The sequence below is a fragment of the Agelaius phoeniceus genome, chromosome 5 (genome assembly GCF_051311805.1).
Source record: "Agelaius phoeniceus isolate bAgePho1 chromosome 5, bAgePho1.hap1, whole genome shotgun sequence".
Taxonomy (NCBI): domain Eukaryota; kingdom Metazoa; phylum Chordata; class Aves; order Passeriformes; family Icteridae; genus Agelaius; species Agelaius phoeniceus.
The window spans coordinates 69,887,858-69,914,171 of NC_135269.1; the positions used below are offsets into that span (position 1 = coordinate 69,887,858).

Consider the following 26,314-nt stretch of genomic DNA (forward strand, 5'->3'; position numbering starts at 1 on the left):
TGAAATCCCAAAATCAGTAATGCCAAAAGAGTGACTAGGCATCCCAGAACTTATGTTTTATTCTTTTTTGCATTTCGCTGATCTTCTGCCATAAAAATCGGCTTCCCCTTTTTGAAAGTCACTTTTATTTCTGTTTCTTTACTTCATTGACCAAGTTTTATTAGCACCCTTTACCTAAATGCAAATTAAATCTTGAGGCATTTTGACTTGCAGCACAAAATAGCAACAGAGAAGATTATCTCACCCCAAAAGAGAAGTAATCGTTACTGCAATTTAAAAGAAAATGTTACAGAAATGTTTATTTTCTGCTTTACATAGGTATTATATGTTTTCTCTGGTGGTGAGCCTTTTTCACATCCTCTGTTGCCCTTGTGTGCTTAATACTGACTGAAAAATCTCTTACACTGGCAGGAAGGAGAAAAGAATTGTAAACCAGGAGTGTGATCCTGATTTGAAAATTCTTTGTTTTCCATGGGTATTTTCAGATTTCTCATTAAAATATCTCCTCAGAGGTTACTTAAATTCCTGAAATTATTTTTTTTTCCAAGCATGATTTTAGTTTTCTTCTCTCTCTGACTGGCTCTTGAGGGGCAGGGCTGATTGCCCTGAATAATGAGCATGGGGTTGGCATGGGGACATTTCACACCCTTTGGATGTTCAGCTCCTCTGCCTGGTGGTGCCAGGGCCCTCCTGAACAGCCCCAGCTCCATCCTCCTACTTTTTCTTGGAAACATCTGTCCATCCCTGTAGTATTCTGAGTCCTTTGAGCTTGGAAAAAAAATCTGATTCGAGGCCAAATTTGAAGCAGCTGATGGGAAATTTCAGGAAAGCTTTGAGGATTTTGCCTCTTGCAACCAACAGGCAGGAAAACTGGCAAGGTCTCGTTGGATCCTGGCCAAAATTTCAACGTGGTTTAGCAGAAATAGCAACATCTCAGCAGAGCTTTGGGATTCCTGCAAGGTTGTGCCAGAGGAGGTGTGAGCAGCTGTAATTATAACATCAAATGTATGAAGTTTTTGTAAGACATTTCTAGGTGATGTCAGCCCATGTGGTGTGAACTGGGGGAAGGCATTGGCCAGGAAAAGAGGAGGACAGCTCAGCAGTGGGGTTTTTGAAGTAGAATATGATTGCCATATTCAACAGACATATTATCATTGCCTCCCTATTGTCCAGCCTGAGGGAAATCAGCCCAAAATGCATTCAGCTTTTCCTGAGATTTCTAAAAATCTGCAGTCTAGCTGAACTTTATCCTGAAAAAAAATTACTTCCTAAAATAAAAACATTTAATTTTTTTCTGTTTTTCAACTGCTGAAATATTTACTTTTTGTGGATTTGGCTACTTTTTGTTTTGGTTTTGGTCTGGTGATTTTTATTTTTTTTTTAATCCATAAATCTTTCTCTAGCCTTGAGAAAATCAGTCTCTCTCCAAGATTCTGCTGGACTCTGATAGGGAAAACCACTTCCTATTGCAAGACCTGGGCTGATGGTGCCTCAGTTTATCAGTGAGTGATGGGCTCTGTCTGCTCTGAGTGTGAGTAAAGGTCTTGGGATCTCAGAGCTCAAGTGGAAGCCAAGCCTGCACCTTCCTCTCTGCAAATGTGTTTTATTTATGTGTATGAATATATCCCTGTGCTTTGTACCAAGCAGATGGGCACACCTCGCTGAGCATCCCAAATGAGCAGCTCAAACAGCCAGGAATGCTGAGAGTGCAAGGATTAGAACAAGGAATAAACACGGAGAGAAAAGGCTGGACTGGATTACTGGGCAGCTGTAAGAAATGCTGCCATCTCCAGAAGATAGGCTGATATTACACAAGAGAGGCAGGGAAAGTATTTAAACCTGAGAACAGAATCAAAGCTTGGATTGCTCTGGTGCAAATTCCAGTGCAGGTGAAGGAGTAACCCTGTGTTAACTGTTCCTCATGACAGTGGACACAGAGAGGACTGCATGGCCCTTTCCCACTGGATGGGATGCTCTGATGGGATTGCAGCACTCAGTGATGTGATGGAAAAGGCTTGAGAGGCTTTTGGGTGCCAGCTATCCCATGAAATAAAACAGATCCAAGGTGTGGATCAGCACCCAGACTGTGCTGAGCTGTATGAAAAGGTGAGACCAGAGCCAGCTGCAGGAATTGCATCATGTCCAGCCTTTCCCTTGGCCAGGGACAGCCTAGCTCAGTGGGAATGCAGGAGGATTAAGTCACTTGATCTGGAGCCTTCTCCACGTGGAGACATTTGTTAGGTTAACTAATCTAAACACAGGTAAAGCCACACTGTCCTGAAGCATTAATTATTCTGACATTCATCCTCCTGGAATCCCTGGGAAGAAGAATTTTTGCTCCTCAGTAAATGATGTTAAATTGTGTATTTGTATGTATGCGAGCGCTTTCAAAATGCAAAGAAAACAAAAATCTGAAAATCTCTGCAGAAAAGTGCTCTGGAGGGCTTCCAGCTGGTTAAAGGATTTTAAGAGCCTGTTAAAGGATGTACCTTCAAAAGATCAATTTAAATGCTGCCTGCTTTATACTCATTGTTTATAAAGTTGAAAGCAGCTCTGATAGTGCCTATTCATTCTCCCAGCAGTGCAGCAGAGCAGGAGCAGGTTGGCTTAACCCCATCCCTGCCGTGTCCTGGAGAGGCAGAGGGAGCAGGTGGCTCTGTGGGGAGGAGCTCAGCACAGGCACTGAGGGATTGAAAAGGCAGGAAAGTGAGTTCCTGCAGTGATCCAGGCTCTCAGCACCTGGCAGGAGTGGCTGGGCTGGGGAGCAGTGTTATTTTGTGTGTAGGAGCTGTGTTTTGTTGTGCAGGACACTGCTGCCATGTCTGTGTGTTGTACAACCTCGTGTTGTAGGGCTCTGTCTGCTGCAGGAGAAGCATTTCACCCTCCCACAGAAGGGTTTGTGCTCTTCCCAGTGCTGCAGTGGAGAAAGCCCCTGAGAGATGGTCTCGAAGTAGGGAATGGCTGATTGTCTTGGTTTGGAAGGACAGGTGTCTGCTAAGGAAGGCAGGAGCCTCTCCTGAAATGGAGAATGTAAGCCCTCCCCACCCCTCCAAATTGCTATAAATTTTAAATTAAGGGGCTCTCAGGCAAAAAATATGGGAGCAAGAAATAACAGTTCTTTAATAGGGAAGGGAAAAAAAAGGATAAAATAAACAATGCAGTACACTAGAACAACACTGACAGAGTCAGAACCCAGCCTGGCACCCTGTGGGTCAGGGTGTTGGCAGCAGTCCCATTGGAATTGTGGCTGCAGCCCTCCTGGAGTGTCAGGGGTGGTTCTGCTGGAGCAGGGATCCTGTAGAAGGGTGCAGTCTCTGCCTCTGAAGATCCAGTGGAAGGAGAGGCAGCTGCTGTTCCTCTGGGGAATCCAGTGGAGAAGCTGTGCTGGTGTTCCAGAATCTCCAGATTATATCCAGGTAGGAATGCTTGGCTCCTCCCTCTGGGCTCACATCTCCAATGGGATGCTGTAGTTCTTATCAGCCATGCAGTGACATTCAATAGCTGTTATCAGCAGATAGCCCCTCCTGAGGGAGGAGTGGGGTCACTCAGAGAGAGAGATAAGGCAAACTGCCCACTTGACAAAAGATAATCTGCCATAGAGATGGCAATAGAAAACATCTTGCATTGCAATCTGGAACACTGATACATGGATATTTGTTGTCATCTTATTGCAGGGGTTCCATTCTGTTGCCTCCTATCAAAAAAGTTTCACATCTCCTTGGTGTTCCTCATGGGCAGCTCCTCAGAGCACTGACTCTCTCCTTCACAAAGCACCCAACTGACTCCAGTGCCCTTCTCACCCAGGCACCCCACTCTTTTATAGCACTCTTCTTCTCACTGGTCACAGCTGTGGCCTGTTAAAGTCAGGCCTGTTCCTAATCTTTGATAATTGGCCTGGCTGCAGCTCCTTAGGGGTAAGATTGCTTTCTACACTGTCTTTATTTTCTTATATTCTATGCCCCTACAGATATTCTTAAGACAACTGGTGTTAAATACATCAGGAAATCTTTGGACAATGCTCTCAGACACATAGTGTGATTCTCAGGGGTGTCCTGTGCAGGGCCAGGAGTTGGACTTTGATGATCCTTGTTGGTCGCTTCCAGCTCAGAATTTCTATGATTTTATAACTACCCCGGTGCAGTGTCCATCCCTGAGTGCAGGAAGGGCCTTTACAATCCTCCTTGAGGTCTGTGGTCACTAAAAATGGTCATGAAGTCTGCAATGAGACCAAAATTTTTCTGTTGTGTGAGTCCAGAACCATGACCAAAAGTTTGGCTTGAGCATTTGCTACCCAGGGATGCTCCCACAGGTGGTCAGCAAGTTATCTGTCACCTGCCTGCAGGGCAGAGGGGCAGGACACCCTTTCCAAGCCTCCTGCAGATCTGTGTGGGTCTCACCACTGAGGAACAACATTCCTGCTTGTTTGCTCAACACCCACAGGCAGGACTGTTGAATTTGCAGGCAACTCCAACATGGGAAGAGACGAGAATCTTGACTCCATATTTCAGAAGGCTGATTTATTATTTTATGATGTATATTATGTAAAAAGAAAATGATATATTAAAACTATACTAAAAGAATAGAAGAAAGGATTTCATCAGAAAGCTAGAATGGAAAGGAATGGAATGGAATGGAATGGAATGGAATGGAATGGAATGATAATAAAATCTTGTGACTGACGAAGAAAGTTCGAGACAGCCGGACAGTGATTGGCCATTAACTAAAAACAATCACATGAGACCAATCCCAGATCCACCTGTTGCATTCCACAGCAGCAGATAATCATTGTTTACATTTCGTTTCAGGCCTCTCAGCTTCTCAGGAGAAAGGATCCTAGCAAAAGGATTTTTCATAAAATATGTCTGTGACACAGGACCACTGCAGGGGATAAGGGCATGGCAGAGCCTTGAGAATCAGGGAATGGTTTGGGTTAGAAAGAACCTTTAAAGGTCATCTAGTCCAGCTGCCCTGCAGTGAGCAGGGACATTTTCAACCAGATAAAACCCCCCTGCCTGCTCCAAGTGCTGACAGGCTCCAGAGCCTCCCAGCAGCAGGCAGGAGCCACCAGCCACCTTTCCCAGGACAAGGGGAAGTGAAGCCGGAGCCTGTGTGCAAGAACGTCCCCCGCACCACGCCGACCCTTTGACCTCCAGCTCTCCCTTGACTTCTCGGTGGTTTCAAGAATGGGTTTTGCCACTTCCCATATTTAATGTTTTCAGTGGCTCTGCAGATCCCAGAGCTAGGAAGCTGACTGCAGCAAGTTGTTGCACTTGGCCTTTCTTGATTACACCTCACCACTCATAATGACGTAGGGCTGATGTCAACCAGTTCTCCTCCACGAGCTGTTCCAGGAATCTGCACTTCTTAAGAAGCAAGGGGAACTTCTGAGCCCCAGAGCAGGAAAGCCAGAGTGATCCTGACTGTTTTCAACAGGATTTAAGTACCACTCTATAGCACCTGATATATCATAAACTTCAGTACTAAACATTCCTAAGTTTGTATTCTCCAGCTCCATAGCTTAAGGAGCAACAGGGTTTGTGTATGTGGATGTAAATTAATCTGAGGGGTTGCTCCACCTTTTCTTCCCTCAAGGATGCTGCCAGAGTCCCCAGTTTCCAGTCAGAGTCCCTGGGTTCAGTTAAACAGATACATCAGATGGTTGCTCAAGTTCCATGAACAAGCAGAGCATGACTGCTCATTCTACTGGATAAACGTGGATTTCAGGTTACAGTTACAGATGTAGCCAAAATCAGTGGACTTTGCAGGAGAACTGAGAGGTTTTCTCCTTCCCAGCCCACTAAAGCTGAGTCTGGCCCATTTCAAGACCCATGAGGTTTCTTCAGTCCCAGCAGGACACACATGGTTGCTGGTGTGTTGTTGGCTAAACCCCATCACCTCCCTGTGTACCTTCCCAAAGAGCATCTGTTCAAGTATTTTCCTGAATGGGCTGCTGAGCTCATGTTGCTTCCAAGATTTATACATTTCTTCACTAAATTTCCCACCTTCCTCTGGCCTTTTTTGCTTGCTGAAACTCATTTATGTGCACAGCCCCCTGCAGCTGCAAGAAACACTGAAAACCTGCGCCCATTTGGTTTAGTGATGGAATTTGTATTCTTTCCCCAGGAGGCCAGTTCTGGCTTTGAGCTTGTTGGATGACAGGTGGGGTTTCCAGTGAGTCCATTTAAATAAGAGTGCTGTAATTAAGAGGATCTGGCTAAAGAAATTGCACAAATTAGAGCAGACAGCTGTTGTTTGAAAGGAACAAGCACTTTTGTGTTTTTTTAACATAGCCAGCTCTTGGCTTGCTGCCAGAGATACTTACATTAGATCTTATGGATAAAAACCTTCAACTGTTAAAAATATAACTGAAAATAACTTTATTTCCCCCCCCCCCAGAAAAAATGTAATGGGCAATAGGCAACACAAGGAAAATATTCAAAAACTTTATAGCATAGCCTAGAGATGACTGACTTCAGGTGTGCACAGAACAGAGAGAGGCTTTTGAGGGGAAAAATACCACATCCATTTTGTTTTATTCCTGCATTTTTGCACAAAAGGTGAGATTCCCAAAACAGAAGTTTAAACTTGGACCATAGCTCAGTGTGCAGATCCTTTTCCTTCAGAAAAAAGGTGTCCTTTCTGCTCTGTAGAGACAATTCAGTGTGGAAAGGATCAATCCATGCCAGCTTCTGCAGGGTTCTGGTGGTGAATTTTGGCTGATGAAGCTGTGAGAGGATCAGTGTCGTGTACATGAGCAACCTGGTCCAGTGGGAGGTGTGGGCTGGTCTACAGGGGGTTGGAACTTTAGGGATCTTTAAGGTCCCTTCCCACCCAAACCATTCAGTGATTCCATGATTCTGTATCAAGGACTGGAAAAGAAACCTCAGTGATCAGTTCTGCTTTTTATATAGAGAGAGATTCTATAATTTCTATGTGCCAGGAGTAGAGTTTTTCACTGCCCTGGTTGAACAACTGATGGTTGCTTGCAACTGGGGACAAGAACTCGACCATGCAGGTGCTCACTGGGTATCTAGGAATATGATTAACTCATTACTTTCCCCACCAGCAAGTTACATAGAGCAGCTTTCAGGGTTAAAATCAAGCATGTGCTTAAAACAAATTGCTGTGTCTGGCTGGTGTCTGTGATGACTTGAAAAAGTCAGACCCAGGTACCTCCACAGAAGCTGTGCAGGAATGCAGGTGACACCAGCTTGAAGTCACTCCACTGGATGGGTACTGAACTGGGATGGGGACCAGAGGAGAGCTGGGAGGGATTTTTGCCTTTTCCGCCAGAAGCTTGTCCATCTGTCCTTCTGCTGTACAGGCACTGTGAAGTCACCAACCCCTTCCTGTGAGCCTAGAGCTCTGCTGGTAAAAATCCACAGCCCCAGCCGGTTGTGAAGTGGCTTTGCAGTGTTTGCTAATGGTGTTTTTAGAAATCAGAGCAGGGAGTGTGAGTATGGGCTTAGGGAACCAAGAGGAGAAATGAGGAATCTAAAAAAGGAGCTGCTTTCTTTCCAAAACCCTCACAGTAACACTTTCCTTCCTCTTTTTGAGTGCTTTCTGAGCAGTTTGATTTTTTTTTTTTTTAAATATTTAAACTTTTACCTTGCTCCTCAGCACCCTTTATTTATTCTCACCTATTCCTTCCCTAGGAAAACCTCTTTTTTGTGATGGAATACCTCAATGGAGGAGACCTCATGTTCCACATCCAGAGCTGCCACAAGTTCGACCTCCCCAGAGCAACGTAAGACATTTACCATTGCCTTTGGGCCTGACCTGATTGCATTCCCAGCTCTGCCACTGCCCTGCAGAGGAAATCCTGGGCAGATTATTTGACCTCTCTTCACCTTGCCCAGCTGAAAAGTGGGGATGATGCTTGTGCTGGAAGCCTCTCTGTCCCAGCTGTCTCCAAACCCAACAAAACCATGCAGGACATCCTCCCAGCTCAGTGAGGGACTGGAGTGAGTCACTTCCCATCCTCTTTTCCCTCCCACAGAAGACTTCTAGACTCCATCCACACAGTTGGCTTCACTCAGACATGACCTTGCTTCTTTACAACACTCTGTAGCCAAGCTGCAGGACCTGCTTAAGCTGAGGTTCCCAGCCCAGTGGTCAGAGATGAAGCTGTTGTTTGTTAGAAGTAATGGGATTTTCCTTTTTTTCCCCCTTCAAGTTTAAGGGGATGGGGTGAAAACCTATCAAAAGCACAAAAGGTAAATTTAAACAAAAAATTATTATACCAGCAGAGAATTAAATATGTATTTAGTTTTGATTAAAGTAAATAGAAGAATTAGAATAAATGAAAGGTGCTTTTGATCCTTCTGCAAGCAAAAGGTATTTTGAGAGTCAATGTTTAAACCACTATAGGAATTACGTTTATTTAATAATTTAATAATAAAAACCCCACACCGTCTTTTAAATCAGTGTTTGATGATATTTTTCAAATGCATTTGAATGTCCAGAATTAAGGGCCAATGCATTGAAGACTGAGGGAGCAGAGCTGGGCCACACTGGAGGGGGATATGATCCTCTGGTTTCATTCCCTTCTGGGACAGCACTTTCATTCTTCACACTGATGCTGCCTCTTTGACCTTTGGGTCAAAATGTGCTGAGAACAACAACTTCAAGCTCAAAAAAAAACTCCAGAGAAAGGCCACCAGCCTGCTGGATAGCCCATATTATGGATAAGCTTTCAAAATCAGAAAAAAATTTCTTCCCTGAAAGCGTGGTCAGTCATTGGAACAGGCTGTCCAGGGAAGTGGTGGGATCACTGTCCCTGGGAGTGTTCAAGAAATGTGGATGTGGCACTTGGGGATGTGGTTTTTAGTGGTGGTTTTGGAAGTGCTGGGTTAATGGTTGGACTCGATGCTAGAGGGGTTTTTCCAGCCTAAATGATTCCAGAATTCCAGGATTCATTTGAAAAGCAGGTCATAAATCTGGGCAGGGAGTCTGTCTGTGCTCCCCATCCCAGATTCCCCCCTGCTTTTCGGAATCCCACGTCACCCATCAGTAAAACACAATCACCCCAAGCCTTCTGGAGACACTCCAAACCTTCTGGGAACATCATAAAATTTTGGCTCTTGTGGGGACAAGGTTTCCCTCTTTTTGGGTTTAGTTGTAAAAACCTTTGGGAAGCTCCTGCTCTGACCTGTGCCTTCTGTCATTCAGGTTTTATGCTGCTGAAATCATTTGTGGGCTCCAGTTCCTCCACTCCAAGGGCATCATATACAGGTAATTTAACCCTTTAGTGTAATTAATATTCTAAATGCTAAACCTTTTCTGCTTTTCCCTGCAAGCACCAATGGCAGCAGAGAGGCTGTTCCTTGGCTGTACTTACTGGCATTGCAACTCCCTGCAGATTTCCCTTCTACATAGTTTGGGTGTTTTATTTTGAAGAGAGACTGTACAAAAGGCAGTTTTGATCCTTCTTTCAGAACCCAGTTCTATTTCAGTTAACATTAAAACAAACCCTGGGATTTATTTTTTACATTTTGCATTTATAGAGCTATTCACACAGCACCCACTGTAGGCACCTGGTTTAAGCTTTCAACATATCAAGGTCAAGTCAGACACAGGAAATTTGGTACATCTGCTGTGCTGGTTACCTTGGGACAGTGGTGACAAGCTCAACCCAAGTAACAAAAGCAGGGAGACAGTGATATATCTTAATTTTGGATTAATTTTGTGCACAGTAGGGAGATGAGATTCATCTCACCATCATGAATCTGAGTTGTCTGTTAAGTTCCTCTTGTAGTAAGCAGAGAGCAGAGGGAATTTTTAGGTTCATCAGGCCTGTGTTAAAATGTGTATGGGAAGTGCCCAGTTCTACCAGAAATTAGGCCACAGTCTGATTTCCCATGGCCAAAAGGAGGAACTGAATTTCTGGGGAGCTCTGGTGAAGCTCAACTTCGTGGCAAAATTCAGTTACTACATTGCAGCCTTCTTTAAAGCAGAAAACAAATAACTTGTCACAAATAAATGAGCAAGCTCCCTACAGCAATGATGTTTTGCTGAGCCCAAAATGAGCTCATTTCAGTGTTTGTCATGTAGCATGAACATTAGAGCAAATGCTGAAAGTGGATGACTTGCTCACAATCCATTTTCCCTTTAAAACACGAGTTTTGATTCTTATTAGTACTCATGTGGGAGCCATTTATAGTCTTTATTGACCAGTGATGGTGATTGCATAAACATGAGATCAATATCAGTGGCATTAAGCTAAGATGATCTCTGGGGCCTCAGCAACTTTTCTGTCTCTAATTATTATTCTCCATGAGTGAAGGGAAAAAATTTCTGAAGTGCACAAATCACTTGGCCATGTCTGTTATTTTTAGTCAGTCTTCTCAGAAAATCTGATTAAAAATATCTGCAGGACATGGTGACTTTATGGCAGAGCTAATGTTGACATTTTATCTGTAATTCACATTTTTATTTGGAATCACTGTGCCAGTGCTGTGTCCCAAATGGGGTTTGGGACCCATTTCCTCCTGAAAGGAGAGGGGTGCTCAGAGTCTGGAGCCTTGGGAATTGAGGGAAAATTGGCACATCTGGGCACTGGTAGCATGTGGATAGGAAAAATATCTCATTCCCAGGAGTTGGTGATATTGCTTTGGGTATCAAGCATTGAGAGAAAAGGTTTAACCAGTCCTACTCTCTTCCCTTTTTCACTGAAAACAATGACAACAAGGTCAGCTGAGAACACAGAATCATCAGTGTCTCTGTCAGAGCAAACTAAGCACTTAGGAAAGTGAACAGAAATAATTTTTGAAGCTACATCTCTTGTGATATTGTAAGAATAATGAATCCAGCTGTTCTGTCTCAGGCACCCACGTTTGGAAACATTGGCTTAAATTTTAACGAATGAGCCGAGGTGTTTTTTGGCAGAAACTCCAGTCCCTGGAGCCAATGAGTTTGAGACTCATCAAAATAATGAAAGGGAACTGTAGGTGATGGGTTTTTTTGTTTTGCTTCGATCTACCAGATGAATAAAAGCAGTGCTGGCAGCCCGAGATTGATCTCAACGTTGTAACTAAAATAAGTCATTCCAGCTGGAAATTGTGACAACATGAGTGTCTGCCACTTGGAAGGCAAATGTCTCTCAGTTTTCTCTGTATTTCTCTTTGATTGATGACTCCCATTTTGTCTGGGGCCATATTCTTGCAGCGGTGAACAATTGCCCCATGACAACAATTTAGTGTGTAAACACTGCAATGTCCCTCACCCTGATGGGGACCTGGCCCAAGCAGGACAAGGAGCTTTGCACAGAGGGATTCTGAAGAATCATCTTCCCTGCAATTTCAGGCCATTATCCCAGGAGCATCAAGCACTGGAAATTACCTTCTTTGAGGAACATTTCTGAAAATACCCCACGTTGTAAAGCAGTTGTCATAGGGAGGGTGTCCCTGCAATAGCCTCATTGTTAGGCCTCTTGCCTGAGATGTGGAAAATCACAGAATCAGATTCCCAGAGTGGTTTGGGTTGGAAGCAACCCTAAAGATCACCAGCCCCCTCACCATGGGCAGGGATGCCATCCACAGGATCAGGCCCCATCCAGCTTAGCCTTTTGGCCAAAATATGTGTAGGCCATGAATTAGTGTGAAAAATAACACACCCTCAGCTGTGGGTGTAATTGTTATTTTTATTTATTATTTTTATATATTATAAGACACACAAATGTGTCTGGGTGCTTTGGGAGCCCTGAGAAGGAGCAGTGATTGGTAGCACAAACCAGGCAGTGCAGGAATGTCTGTGCTCATAGACCACAGGTGACCCAAATTCTACCCACATCCTCACTTAAGTGCAGCATCACTGATCCAAAATTTTACCTGGGTCATTATCTCAAATCAAAACAAAACCTTTAGGAAAGATTTAAGAAAATTAACATGGAAACCATGCCAGCCTTCCTTTCTTTCTGCCTCTTCTACTTTAAAACTTTTCTCTCCTTTCAGAGTTAGTTCCCACTTGAAGACCTCTTTGTTCTCCACCAATGGTCATGATTCATCAACTTGTTTGCTTGTATTTCCTTCTCTGTCCATTTCTGTTTTCTTCCTCTCTCTGGGCTCTTTGCTTCCCAGAGTAGCTCAGAGCCTGAAAACTCAGACAACAGTTTAGCAGCTGAGTGTGAAAGGCTTTGTAAATCCTGGGGTTCAGATGGTGCAGCCCAGCAGTGGTGGGGGCTCTGAGATTATTCTGGGGTTATTCTGGGGTTATTCTGACCCTCTGCAGGGCTTGTGGGTTCTTACCTCTTGTGGCATTTGTAGAGTCTGCACTGCAAGGCAGCAGCTTCAAAGAGAATATTGAGATTCCCAGGGGAGGAGAGAGTGAGAATTAGCTGCTCTCATTCTCCAGGTTGTGTTAGGGCAGAAGCAGCAGCTGGCACAAAGCCCTTCTTAGCTTCATTATTGTGTATCCTTGAAGGAAACAGCTTTTAGAAGATGTCTTGGGTGATGTGATCCTTGGAAGTGTCCAAGGCCAGGTTGGATGGGGTTTGGAGCAACCTGGGATAGTGGAAGCTGTCCCTGCCCATGGCAGGGGATTGGAACTCAGGGATTTTTAAGGTCCCTTCCAAATCAAACTATTCTGAGATTTCATGATTCTGTGTCCTCTCCAGCAGATAAATCAGTGCTGCAACAAGAGAAATGCAGAAGAGGGATGCTGAGACCCAAGAGAGCAGTTCCTCATTTATCCCTCAGCCTTCCTTTGTATTTCCAGCATGTAGGCACTGCACAGAGGCAGAGAATGAGTGCAATAGGTGTAACCTGCTAAAATAACTTGTGTGCTTCACACTTTGAAGAAATTGTTTCCTTCTCTTCCTCCACAGAGACTTGAAGCTGGACAATGTCCTCCTGGACAATGAGGGGCACATCAAAATTGCTGACTTTGGGATGTGCAAGGAGAACATGTTTGGAGATGCAAAGACAAGCACTTTCTGTGGGACTCCTGACTATATTGCCCCTGAGGTAGGTGTGGGGCACAGGGAGTTCTGTGGGCAGGAAACATCTCCAGAAGTGACTGTTGTGCAGTGGTGGAGGTTACAAAGAGTAATAACCTGGTTTGGGGCAGTTCCAGGCCAAAAACTGGATTTCAGCACAGCTCAGAGTCTGTGTTGCTGTTTGGCATTGCTTATTTTTGTGGCTAATTCATTTTTTGGTGCAAGTGGAACTTGGCTTAAACCAAGAAAGAGAATGCTTAATGGAAATTCTTTTTGGACCATGGCAGATGAAACTCCAAGAGGTCCTACAATTGAGGGACAGACACAGCCTGAGGAATGCTGACTGTGCCCTTTCCCTTATTTCAATTTTTAACCAGACAGAAACTTGTTCTTTTTTTTTTCCCTAGAAAATTTAGGTGTTTTGAACTAGATGTCTCCAGAAAAGAGAGAGTTTTCTTAACTTGATGACTTCACACATTGATAGATCTTACTATGGAGAGGCTTTGACTAATTAGGTGGACAAAGAAAATATTTTTTTAGCTCAGAGAAAAACCTACAAGTCATCCATGCATCATGTCTGACATCGGTCTGAAATCCATTTATTTACCGTTCAAGATCCCATTTTGTAATTTTCATGTTTTCATGATGGATATTGGTATTTTCCAAAGAGTTGTCAAAGCCTTTAGGGTTTTTTTTCCCTCTGCTGTAATTCATTGGTCCTTCACTGTGCACTAAGGGCTCGAGTCTGGCTGAGGTTACACCACTGCTGGCTCGAGGGTCTCTTCAAATCAATTGGATTTCTGTTGCCTAAGAATGAGTGTAAGTGTGCTCTGCAATCAAGCTGCAATTGTCTTTTATTCCACTTCAGTATACCTTTATTTAAGAAGAAAAAAAAAAAAAAAGGTTTTTTTTTTGCTCCTAAAAAAAAAATAGCCAAGAGTTGATCCATTATCTGTGATTTTATTTTATAGAAAAAACTGAAATAGCTCAGAGTTTTATTTCTACGCTATGTTTATTTTATTCAATGAGTGCCTGTAAAACATTTTATCTCTAAATTGAAAGCACTTCTGGAGTTTATGGATCATCTCTCCTGCCACAGGCAGGAGCACTGGACTCTCTCAGTATTTCACTGCAGCTGCTGCCACTGTAATTTTTTACAGACCCAGCACCTTGGCCACAGCCATGCAAATAAGGGAGGTATGGGTCAGTAGACAAGCAATTTTTTTCATTTCAAAAAAATCTGACCAGAAAAAAGACAGCCTGAAATTAAATTAATGAGTTTATTTTTGTCCCAGAGAATTTCAAACAAAATAAACCTTTTTATTTCTGAGTGCCACAAAACACTTCAATTTCAATTTCCAGATACTTTAGACTTTTAAAGATAAAGCCTTATAAAAATAATTTCTTTTTTCAGAAGGAAAGGTTAGGATGATTTTGTTTGTAAATGATCCAGAAAAAATATATTAAGGGTTCTTGCTGATTTTTTTTTTTGGCTCTGAGTGGAATTGTATATATTACAGCATGTTGTATATATTACAGCTCATTGTATATATTACAGCATATATTCAAATCTAGTTTTTGTCCTTTTGGCATCTCCTCTTCTGGAGACAGATGGAGTATAGAGCATCCCATTGCAACCAAAACATGGGCTCAAGAGTAAAGATTGTGCTTCAAAATTAAATTTTCCCCTCTACAGATCTAAACTTCTGCTAAGGATCCTACACACCACAGTCATCATGTGAACCCTTAGATATCTGCAATGTAAAAATCTATATATGAGCAAGTTTTTGAGGCTCTTTGAGAGCCAAAGGAGACAAACAGGGGTTGTATTTTACAGCAGGTGGATATTTAATTAGATGTTTAAAACTGGAATTCCCTTCCTTGGCTATAAAAGGAGCTAGTGATAAGTGGTCCAGCTCCAGATATCTCCACAACAGACATCTAAAGGCAGGTGAGATTAATTTTGCTTCTCCAGAGAGGAAGTTTGAGAACTTGGTGATGGTCCTTTAGACCCTGGAAAAGTCATCATTCCAGCTGGATGTCACTTTATAAGTAACACTGAAAGGCACAAACCATGGGACTGACTGAGGACAAATTCCCATTCCTCCATCTAAACCCAGTTGGTCTCTCAAGAGGACAGATCAGCAACCCCTTTCATGTTTTTCCTGGGGAAGATTTTGCTGGGGTAGAGTCACACCCTTTTAAGTGACTGATAGTCCTGAAGTACCTTTAAGCTGCCACATCTGTAATTTTAAAACTCAGCTTGTGTCACCGGAATCAATCCCAAGATGCTGATTCCTGACCATTTGTCCTCTTGGACTTCACAAGCCTGATTTGAACCCTTGGAGAGCAGGCTAAAGATGACTTCTGTCCTCTTTTATAGTTGAGATCTCTCTGGTAGCCAAGGATTTGTTCAATTAATGTAAGAGTTAGATGCAGCCTGTTGTCTGTAGTGCCAGGGACTGTTCTGGCACCCAGGTGTGGCTGTGCCTCGTTGCTCCAGATTTCCACTGGCAGAATTCTGGCTCCTGCTGCAGGCAGGGGGAAGCATTTCTGATAGAGCAGCTGTTGCAAGGCCATGCTCTGGCCACCTTCCTGAAGTTGAAAAACTCATGTCAGACATTTTACTTCTGCCTTTGTGGCTCCTCTTTCTGGGCAGATACTGCTGGGGCAGAAGTACAACACCTCTGTGGACTGGTGGTCCTTTGGTGTCCTCCTGTACGAGATGCTCATTGGCCAATCCCCTTTCCATGGCCAAGATGAGGAGGAGCTTTTCCAGTCCATCCGCATGGACAACCCCTTCTACCCTCGCTGGCTGGACAAGGATGCAAAGGACATTTTGGTGAAGGTAAGAATCACCACCCATCAAATGAAAGCCTTTCTGCCAGAATTACTGTCTTCAGTTTGTTTATCTTCAGCTGTTGTAGAGAGGAACAGATGTAGTTTAGTCCTTGTCTTTCCTGTACCACACCTCTCCCATAAGGAGATTTGGGTGTATTCTTCTCCTGATTTGTGATGGTGGCTCCTCACAGACACCAGCAGAGATCAGCTTATTTGCAGAGCAGTCCCTAAGGTCATTAACTCCTGGGAAAAATACTTCAAACTAAGGGTTACATCAGACTGAGATGCTGAACATCTCTTTTTGGGGCACATGCTGCCATCTTTCTGCCCAAACACCCTGTACTTCTGTCAGGATTAGAGGTAGGAATCATCTTAATACCAATCAGTAAACTTCCTTGTTTAGGAAAAAAAAAAAAAATCCCAACATTTTCTCCATTACGGCCTCTTCTCATCGCACTGACTCTGGATAATTACACATTCCACCCTGCTTTATGCCTGTGTTATCATCAGAGAGTTTAACCTATGGGATCAACATTCCAGCTTTTTGTAAGAGAGCCTGAGAGGAGACTGGGGGCGAGAGGGAACATCCGCCAGCACGCATTCTTCCGGGAAATCAACTGGGAAGCTTTGGAAGAGAGAAGGATGGAGCCTCCTTTCAAACCAAGAGTGGTAAGGATGGATCTTCTTTCACTTCCACCCATCTCAGGTCTTCTAAACTGTGCATTTCTACTGGCTGATCCTCACAGTACTGCTTGGTGGTGGCTGCAAGCCCAGGTCTGACATGCCAACACCTGGGAAACCATAAATTACTCATTGCTTTCCCAGTTACTGCAGCAAGGTAACACCTTCCCTTCACCTCAGAACTGCAGCCCATTCTGAAGGGATTTATAGTAGAGGTGGCCTTTGAGTCCTAGCAAAATGCATGTATTGGACTTGAATATCTGTATAGAGGCTTTGCCCCAGGAGGTCCCAATTGTCCTTGATGGGCTGCAGCTGTGATGTGCTTAACTGGGCTGCAGCTGTGACCAATGAAGATAACTGGGATAAAAGGGGGTGGGTTAGCTGGTTAGGGAGAGCCTTGAAGGAGCTCTGAACTAAGAAAGAGCAACATGCAGAAGAAGAAGAAGGAGTCTGTGCTGTGAAGCTCTGCAGCTATGAGAACACACCAAGGAGGTATGGGACTTTAGAAATCTGATAACAACAGTATTGGACTTTAGAAATAGAACCACAACAGGGATTGCCTTTCATTGCACTGCAGAAGGTAAAACAGTTCAGGAACCAAGTGTTTGGCTACATCAGAATAATCCTGGCTATTAATAACAGTCTTGTTAAATTATTAAAGTCCTGCTAATAACAATAATAGAATTTAATTTGACAAGCACATCATACTTCCATTTTACAGTCTTCCACAACTGTTATGCAATTGGTGAGTTCAGTCTGCCATGTTACAAAGCTGTAACATCCCTGCCTGGCAGAATTCCTGGATCACAGGCTCAGTGCCTCCTTTATATTTATATTTACTGGCTCGCAGCTGAAGGTTGAGCTGAGCCCATAGGAAGCAGCCTGATAGGGCCAGTACCATGGGAATAAAGATCTTAATATTAGTGGTTTGACATATCTTTTTTTTTCCTTTTCTTGAAGAAATCTCCAAGTGACTGTAGCAACTTCGACAAGGAATTCCTAAATGAAAAACCCAGACTGTCCTGTGCTGACAGAGCACTGATTAACAGCATGGACCAAAATATGTTCAGCAACTTCTCTTTTGTGAACCCTAAAATGGAGAAAATATTTTCCTGAGATCTGCCTTACTGAAGGAATTCTCTGTTATGATTTGAGTAGCACTTTGTCAGCTGAAGACTGTGCATGGTTGTTTTTATCAAGAACCCTCCAGAAAGAAACCACCTCAGTGAAAGTTTGTACCATGCCTGGAGGCTTCTGACTTTTTCCAGGCCATAGCAGATGCCAGCCCACTCTTCATTGATGATAAAGTTTCTTTGTGGTATCTTTTGGTCTCTCTTCTCTCTCTTCCCAATGTCCTTGAAGTAGAAGGCATTTGAAAATGAGGAGGTGCCAAAACCTGTTCCCCACTACTTGTACACCCACCCAACAGGTTTCCCTGTAAGGAAAAATGAGTATATTTGAGCATTCTGGTGATGTCAGTGCCCATTTCTGCAACTGTGACCCAGACCCACCTTCTTCTGAAGGAAAAGTGGTTTGCTCAAGGCCTGAGGGTATCAGGGAAGACTCAGGTTGGATGCTTTGGTAACTTCCACTTGTACTTGTGCAGAATTGCCAAAGTGTGCACAGCTTTGAAGAAAGAAATTTGCCTCCTACACCCTTTAAAAATGCTTTTCACATGTGTTAGGACTCAATTTTTCTCCATGAGACAAAGAGACTTTTTTCAGGTGCCCATTCCACATCTCAATGGATCGTTACCAAAGGGAGTGCCAAGATTGGTACAGAAAACCAGAGGTTCACACTTAGTGCCTGAGCAGGAAGGATGGGAAGTTGCAGAATGTTTCAAGAACCCTGTTCTAAAGCTTTAAGTGTCTTCTGACACATCAGACTCAGGGCAAGACCCCAGTGGGGCTTTCTGACATTTTACCCTAAAACCACATAAGAAAAATGCAACGTTTCCTCAAACCATTGTTTAAGCATTGCAAAAGTGGCCTTCCAGTCACAGAATTGGGGTATTTAAGTTGAACGGTGCTAACTGGTCCTGCAAAGGCTGATTTACTTTCTATTTCTCTAAATGATGTCCCAGCTCTTGGGCACAGGTCAATGAGCTGCACAGGATGGTCACAGGGAAGGAGGCACATCAGGTGAGGGTGGCCCTCACCCCCACCTTGTGACATTTTGCTGTGTGTGCTATCCCTTTGCAGTCTGTGGGAATGTGGGTGGGTTTAAATAAAAAGTATTTTCCATGATCCTTTCATCATGGGATCCTTTTAAATAAAGGGTGCACTGTTTTCTGAGGTTGGAGATGTGTGAAACCACCCAGTTACTGCTTGTCACTGAGATACCTGTGCAAAGCTGGGTCAAAATCAAGTCAGAGCCTAAAAAGAAGATTTTGTAGCAACTTGGGCTTAGGCAGTCTCTCCAGTTGGTGTTGGGATCTATTTGAAGAACATTCATTTGGAGCTTTGTTGCATCAGCCTCCAGTCCATGGAGAAGAACAGCTCTGGCAGGTGAGTTATCCCAAAATCAGGTTCCCTTCAGAGGTGCTTTCCTGGTTCTGCTGGTCCAGGCTGTCAATTTGGAGCTCCCAACAGGATGAGTGCAGCCTTGCAGGCAGTGCTGGGATATCACTGGCACAGTGACTGCAGGCACAGAATCCAGCAGGAGCAGGGGCTGAAGTGCCTGAAGTCAACAAGAAGAGCAGAACACCCTGAGAAGGGTTTCAGTCCAATGACTCTGATGCAATCCTTGTTTGTGCTGTGTGAAATACAGGAGGGGGCAGCTGTGCTCACAGTTTGTGGAGGTGATCATCATGTTTAATCAGAACGGTTAACATGAATTTTTTAAATGCCGATGCTGTTTGTACAGTTTAATAAAATGTTGTGTATAATTGGGAAATGGGCATTGAAGTGATTCAACAGGGACAAAGAACAGAGGTGCTTGGAAAAGCCATTAAAATGGCTCTGTGCTGTCTGGGGAACATTCCCCAGGGGAATTTTAACCCATAAATACACAGCAGCAGCAAGCTACTTGAACAACTGTAACTACTCCACAGGGCAATATCTAAACCAAGGATTTGATGCTCTGCAAAGGTACCCAGGAAGAGAGTGAAATGTTCCCTTTTACTACCAAAGGGTGACGCAGCTCTGAATGGGGTCTGGTATCTCAGAGGAGTTGCAGAGGAGATGTGCAGAGGTTTTTATTAAAAGAGGGTGACTTAGGACATCTTCCTTTGACCCCCAAATGAGGGTCAGTCAAGTCATGTGAGGGCCTGAGTGTGTCCATGATTCTGATGGAGTCTGGCCAGCCTCATCCAGACTAGAGACTGCATCTCTAAGCATTTGAAGACTGGCAGTATCCCTGAAGGACTTTTAGGGATGTTCTCTTTGCTGCAGCAGAGCATTTTGGTCTTGACACCAATGCAGGGACAACACAAGAGCATAGACTAAGGGAGGAGGGTGCTGGTTCACCTCTTGTGCTTAAGTCACTGAAGAGAAACAGGTTTTAACACCTCTCTGATCAGAAGGAGGGCTCTCTGCACTCCAGCTGTGGTCCCATAGAACCACAAGCATGACTTGTGAAGGAACTGCTTGAGTAACTGCTAGAGCAGGCCCAGCATGAGGATTAGTGTGAAGCTTTTGATGCAAACCACAAGAAGCAGCACCCGCTTCTCTATGCGAGGCACCTTCAGCTTGAAAACCCCATGAACCCACTGAGGATGGGGGCAGGGACAGGGGGAGGTGGGTACAGTGCACCACAAACGTGCTCACTGTGTGTCCCAGCTGTGCCTGGGGGTGTGAAGAGTGACGTGGGGAGCAGCAAACACTTTCCTGTGGTGACAGTGATTGAGAGATATCAGCCAGGGAGGGCTGAAAGCACCCACACAGAAATGAGCCCAGGTACCCACAGAGATGATCCTTTGCCTTACCTGAACCTGGCACCTCCATTTCCACCTTATTTCTCTTTTTTCTCTCCCCTCCTCCATGAAATATTCATTTTATGGCATAGTAGATCATCACAGGCATGTTTTATGAAAAATCCTTTCGTTAGGATTTTTTTCTCCTGAGAAGCTGAGAGGCCTCAGGAACAAAATGTAACCAATGGTTATCTGCTGCTGTGGAATGCAACAGGTGCATCTGGGATTGGTCTCATGGGGTTGTTTCTAATTAATGGCCAATCACAGTCAGCTGGCTCAGACTCTGAGACACAAGCTTTTGTTATCATTCCTTCTTTCTTTTTCTATTCTTAGCTAGCCTTCTGATGAAATCCTTTCTTCTATTCTTTTAGTATAGTTTTAATATAATATATATCACAAAATAATAAATCAAGCCTTCTGAAACATGGAGTCAGATCCTCATCTCTTCCCTCATTGTCGGGCCCCTGTGAACACCAGCACAGTAGATGGGGCTTGACAGGTTTGGTTATTTGTTTGCTGAAGGCTCAATCCTGTTCTGGAGCCCTGTGGGATCACAGCACTACTGCAGGACCACGGCACCAGCAAACATCAGGGCCTGACCTCCAGCACCACCTGCTTCAAGTCAGGTTTTGGGAGCCCCCAGCAACCAAATGCTCCTTTCTCAGTCTTGCTGCCTCACCTGATGGATGTATGGATTCCTACTTGTTGGCATCCACCAAATCAGGATGAGTGGGAGTCACCTGTCAATGACAGCCCTGATTTCAGCACTCCTGCAAAGACCTCCAAGAGGGGCTGGGTTGGTCTCACAGCCCCTCAGCATTCAGAAGAGAAAACCAAGCTCTGTCCTGCACCCCACCACGCTCTTTGCAGCCTGTGCTGAAAGGAAAGACCACTTTGCCCAGTTGTTACAAGACACTCTTGCAGTACAGAGGTGTCACCAAAATTCCCTGTCCAACAACACAACTCCAAAGAGGGGGTCCTGGTAGTTGAAATGCTCCTCCCTTTGTAATTTTTTTGTACCTTGGACATCTAAAACCCACATTAGAGATCCCAGCTGGGACCTTACCTGCTCCCTCACTCCAGGGACGCCACATCACCTGCTGCCACCAGATGATCATCAGAGTGTGGCTCAAAGTGTGTCTTGTGGTGTGAAGCCTGCAGAGGTCTCAGTGCAGAGCTCAGGAAGATTTTCTACCTTGCTTACACAGAAATTTTATCTCTGGTCCATCACAGCACAAGCAGAGCTGGTGAAATACAGGAAGTAAGTGTATTTTTAGCTCTTCTGTAACTGGCAGTGGGTGCAGCCCAGTGACTGTACCTGCTGTAATGGGGTCCATTCCACTGTTGGTAACAGGAACTTTGGAGTCCTTTATCTTCTACATCACATCAGTGTTTATGTACACAAAGATAGAATTGGAAAATAGATGAGATGTAAAACAAAGGGAAAAACAGCATCGAGCTGTGGAAGGTGAAGCAAGCACAGAAAAGGCAAGTAAGGAAGAAAAGAGGGATATAGGTTGGTGTAGTGTTATGTAACACTTCCCTTCATCCATTGGTTTCAGTCAGAGCTCTGCTGTTTTCCTTCAAAGCCATCAATACCATCCTGGAGTTGCTTTTGTAGCCAAAGCACAGAACTTTTGGAGATTACAGAGGATGGGACAGCCTGAGACCAGAAGGGCTCTGATCTGGCCTCCCAGGCAGCACAGAGCTGCCACTCCTGCTCTGACATCTCGCCTAGAAATCCAAATATTTCTGCTTTGAATCTGGATTCATGTCCCAGTTCAAGTATTGTAATTAGGCTGTCTATAGCAGAGGAATGCAGTTTAACTGTTTGCTTTTAGTCAGGTAGCACCCCTGAGACACCCTGGGTTATCCTGGAGGACTTTTCCTACATATGTGTCTGCCCTACAGCCTGTGACTTACCCCACAGCCCTATTTCCCCCAAATACCCCCAACAGCCATGGCCACCTCTCTGTAAGCAGTGGAGTCAGGCCTGGAGTTCACCCTCCAGCAGGCACCTGCACTCAACCAGTCAAGTCTTGTCAGAAGAAACATCAAAAGTTAGCAATCCACATGTTTTCTGCAGTTGCTAAAGAAACTTCCTGAAGGAAATCCTCCCTCCTCCTGGTACATCCTCATTTAGGGGGATGTGAGGGCACAGCATTCCCATTTTCACTGGCAAGCATGTTCCCTGCTCCCATACTAAAGCAGTGATAATGAGAGAGACACCAAGCTCAGTACTTTTGAGAACTGTCTTTGCTCTTGAAGGGAAACACTTTTAAGCTGAAAGAAGGTAGATTTAGATCAGATGTAAAGAAATTTTTTTTTTAGTGAGGCCCTGGCTCAGGGTGCCCAGAGAAGCTGTGGCTGCCCCTGGATCCCTGGAAGTGCCCAGGCCAGGCTGGACAGGGCTTGGAGCACCCTGGGATGGTGGAAGGTGTCCCTGCCCATGGCACGGGTGGAATGAAATGGGCTTTAAGGTCCTTTTCCACCCAAACCATTCTGTGATTCCATCACAGGAGGTGCTCAGTTACAATTAAGCTCAAGGGCATCAGCTCTTTCTCATTCTGCATTTTCACAGGTTGAATTTTAAAAAAACCAACCCTTAATCTCTGTTCCAAGAGTCAACTGGGTTCTGCCTGTCTGGGACCCAGCAATCTCCCAATTCATGCTGCTCCTCTGCCTAAACAAAAACCTGCCAGTACACAGCAGCTGGGGAGGTGAATCATTTTTTTAATAATCACCTAGAGGAAAACATGCTGCTTGAGTGGAGAGAAAATAAAAATTAAGTATCACATTTAATTTACGATGTGGCCTTTTATTTTAAAGGAACATAAACTGAAAATATTCAGACATCAAAGGAAGAATCTCAGCTTTCACTTCTAAATTCTATTTTATTATTGCTGTTAGCCTCCCAGTAGCAAAGGAAATGAGTTCTTTGGTAATCATTTCCATTTAATTTTCAGCTCCCTTCTGTTGATAGCATCGTGTGTAACCTTTTTTCTAACAGTTACTTTAAATTGTGTATTTTGATATTCCATTCAGCTGGTGGAGAAAGAAAAATCCGTTCTAAAAAAGCCATTTTATCTCTTCTGTACATGAGCTCAGCAGGATAATGTGATATCTCAGTGAGCATATTTATTTTAAGTTATTGGTATTTTCCACCAGGGTGAAATTGTTCAAGATACAACCTCTCATTGCCTCCCCTCTTCCTGCCCAAAAAATGTCATGGGGCCAAAGCAGTGGAGAAAAAGGAACAAAATAGCAATGCTCATTGAAAAGGAACAATAATCCACCCAGCAAATCAACTCAGTTCTGGTCATTCTGGGCAGGATGAAAAGAGTGAAAAAACCTGAGAAAACGGGGGAAATGGAGCACACAATCATCACAGGGATAATAAATCCCTGGGCACAGTTTTTGAGGCAGTGAGGGAGAGGTCAGCAGTGCCACCTTTCTCATAAAGATGTTAAAGCTCAATAATGTGGTTTGGTTCTTCGGGAGATCCACTGACACTGGAATTCAGATGGCAAGAGGAATGCTGGTTTTCCTTTGTGCTGGGCTGTCTCTACACCAAATCACAGACTTGCTTCTCTTTCTTTGGGTGTACTGAAAAGAAAGGAATAAATAGAAAGCCTCCACAAAAGACCTCAGCAGCTTTGGCTGAAAAACAGCCAAAAGCAACGATTGAACCTTCTGAAATGACAACTAAATGCCTTAATATTTCAATTAAATTCCTTGTTGAGACTCAGCAATGCTTTCACAGACTTATGTGGAATAACCACTGAAGAGAGGCAGCTATAACAGCTCAAACCACTGCTTTTAGCAGCAGCACTTACCTTGCAGCACTTGCATGTTCCAAATGGAGGGTCTCCAATGGAGCTCTGGGGAGCTTTGATGTGGCTCTATCAGCACAGGAGCAGATGGGAGATTAAGATCTCGTGCTTCCAGAGTCTTCCAAAATGTTATGTCTAGACATAGCTGAGAAGGTGACAAGGAAAATTCAAGGCTGGGGCTGCAGAAGGCCAGTGCAGGAGAAAATGCCCTTTTTTTTTCTTGGTATAAAGAAATAATAAAGACTGGTTGCTGTGGAGTAACTCTCTGAAATGCACAATTCTTGCTCACCATCAGTGCTCAGCCAAACACTGACACTGGAGTGGTGGAACTATGACCAAGCTCTTCATTTCCAGAAGAAATAAGTCAGCCCTGCAGTAGAGGCAGCTTTCCACCGTGGCTTACCACAGATGTAGCTCAGTATCCCTGGCACAATTCCTGATTTACACCAGGGAATCAGCCCCAAACATCTGCCTGTTCGTTTGATTAGAGATTTTGGATTAACCCTGTGCTTCTTCTGCTGCTACAGAGGAGAGGTCTGGAGAGTGTTATATTTGAATGTGGCTCTGCAAACAACATGAACCTTATTTCATGTGGTAAGGATCCCTTTTATTCACAGTCTGTAGACCTGAGCTGAATTTTAAGTTTGGAATCTATTTTCCATGATAGGACAAGCCTTATTTTTTTCATCTGATTTTAGCTATAGGGATCATGGATCATAGGATTGTTTAGACTGAAGAGGACCTCTAATTCCATGGATTCCAGCCATTAATCCAACACAGCCAGGAGCTCCAAGGGTCCAGCTCAACAGGACAGGGAGTTTTCCCACACAATCAGCAGAGGCACATGGAGAGGAAGGCTGATCCCATCCCAAAAAGGGGATCAACAAAAATTCCAACAAAACACTCTCCAGCTGCCTGTAAGACCAACACCAGGACTGAGCCAATATTGTGTCTGTGACACATCTGCAGCCCAGGTGACATTAAAGTGCTGTAGAAATCTGTGATTTACACTTGCACTAGAGTGTGTGGAGTGTAGGTGTTTGTACCTGACTGAGCACAAGCTCAGCTCCCTCTTCAGTCACTGAGGACTAATTATTACTGTCAGAGAAACTTATAACCCTCTTACAGCCTGCCCATGGAATGCTGAGGGTTTATTACCTTGATGGCAAGCACCAAAAATGTTGTGAAGCATTGGAAACAGAAATGTAGGGAATTTTTAGAACTTTGGGCCTGTAAACCAAAGCTTAGACTTAAACACAGAATTTAATCTGAGACTTTGGAAAAGACTTCCAAACTTAAGTACTCGAAGCAGGAATGTGGATTTATAGTCTAAAGCAGAGACATGTTAAGAAGAAGAAAGTTTAGAGTTTTAGAGTTAAAGATATAGAAAAAATAAAAGTAATTACAAAGATAAACGAGAAGTTTAGAATACAGTCCTGTAAGTTTGTGTATCATAACATGATTGACTAAGAAAATTTACATTGTAATATGAGTCTATTAGACAAAATATGTAACATTTGGATCAAAAACATAAATATCCTTATTAGCAGTGTTTTATTAGTCAATAAAACACTGCTAGTAAGTCTTATAACTATGGGTCTTGTAATCTTCTGAACTATATAGTAAAGATGTGAACCAAACTCACACTTCCTGTCTATGTAGAAGATAAGAAAAATAATCACATCATCTAAAAAACTCAGAGATCTTGTCTCTAACTCATACAAAATTCCTTCAAAAATCCTTATGGTGAAGTAAACCCAGGTGTGATCTCTGTGATATTCTGGCTAAGCTCCTGGTGATAATGCCAACAGGCTGAAGATATTGCCCTGATCCCTCTCTTCCTAGACTTGCCATCTCCAAAAAAGGAGAAATCACCCCATGCTGAAGTGACCTCATCCAAAACATTCAGTGTTGTTACTCCAGATTTACACCACTGTAAAATATTCCAGGTACCTCCTGAGTCCCTGACAATGACAGGGCAGCAAAGGGCTGAGACCTGTTCCCTTTGGATCGACCCTCTGCTCCTCTGCACCCCTCTGCATGTGCAGATGTTCATCCTTCTCTCACCTTTCAGCTCTCAGAGGGGGGATTTCACCTCTCCAGAATTATTTC

General features: G+C 43.8%; 1 protein-coding gene across 2 annotated transcripts in view; it reads left to right on the plus strand.

Moving 5' to 3' along the window:
* The window catches only part of PRKCQ (protein kinase C theta), a 110,403-nt gene extending 92,626 nt beyond the window's left edge, over positions 1 to 17,777 (plus strand). For both annotated transcript variants that reach the window (XM_077179263.1, XM_054631765.2), the window contains 6 exons: positions 7,656 to 7,747; positions 9,172 to 9,234; positions 12,824 to 12,962; positions 15,594 to 15,782; positions 16,316 to 16,444; positions 17,417 to 17,777. In XM_077179263.1, coding sequence (XP_077035378.1) covers positions 7,656 to 7,747; positions 9,172 to 9,234; positions 12,824 to 12,962; positions 15,594 to 15,782; positions 16,316 to 16,444; positions 17,417 to 17,572 — 768 coding nt within the window. In that variant the 3' untranslated portion in view covers positions 17,573 to 17,777. The remainder of the gene's footprint in view (positions 1 to 7,655; positions 7,748 to 9,171; positions 9,235 to 12,823; positions 12,963 to 15,593; positions 15,783 to 16,315; positions 16,445 to 17,416) is intronic.
* Positions 17,778 to 26,314: the final 8,537 nt, after the last annotated feature.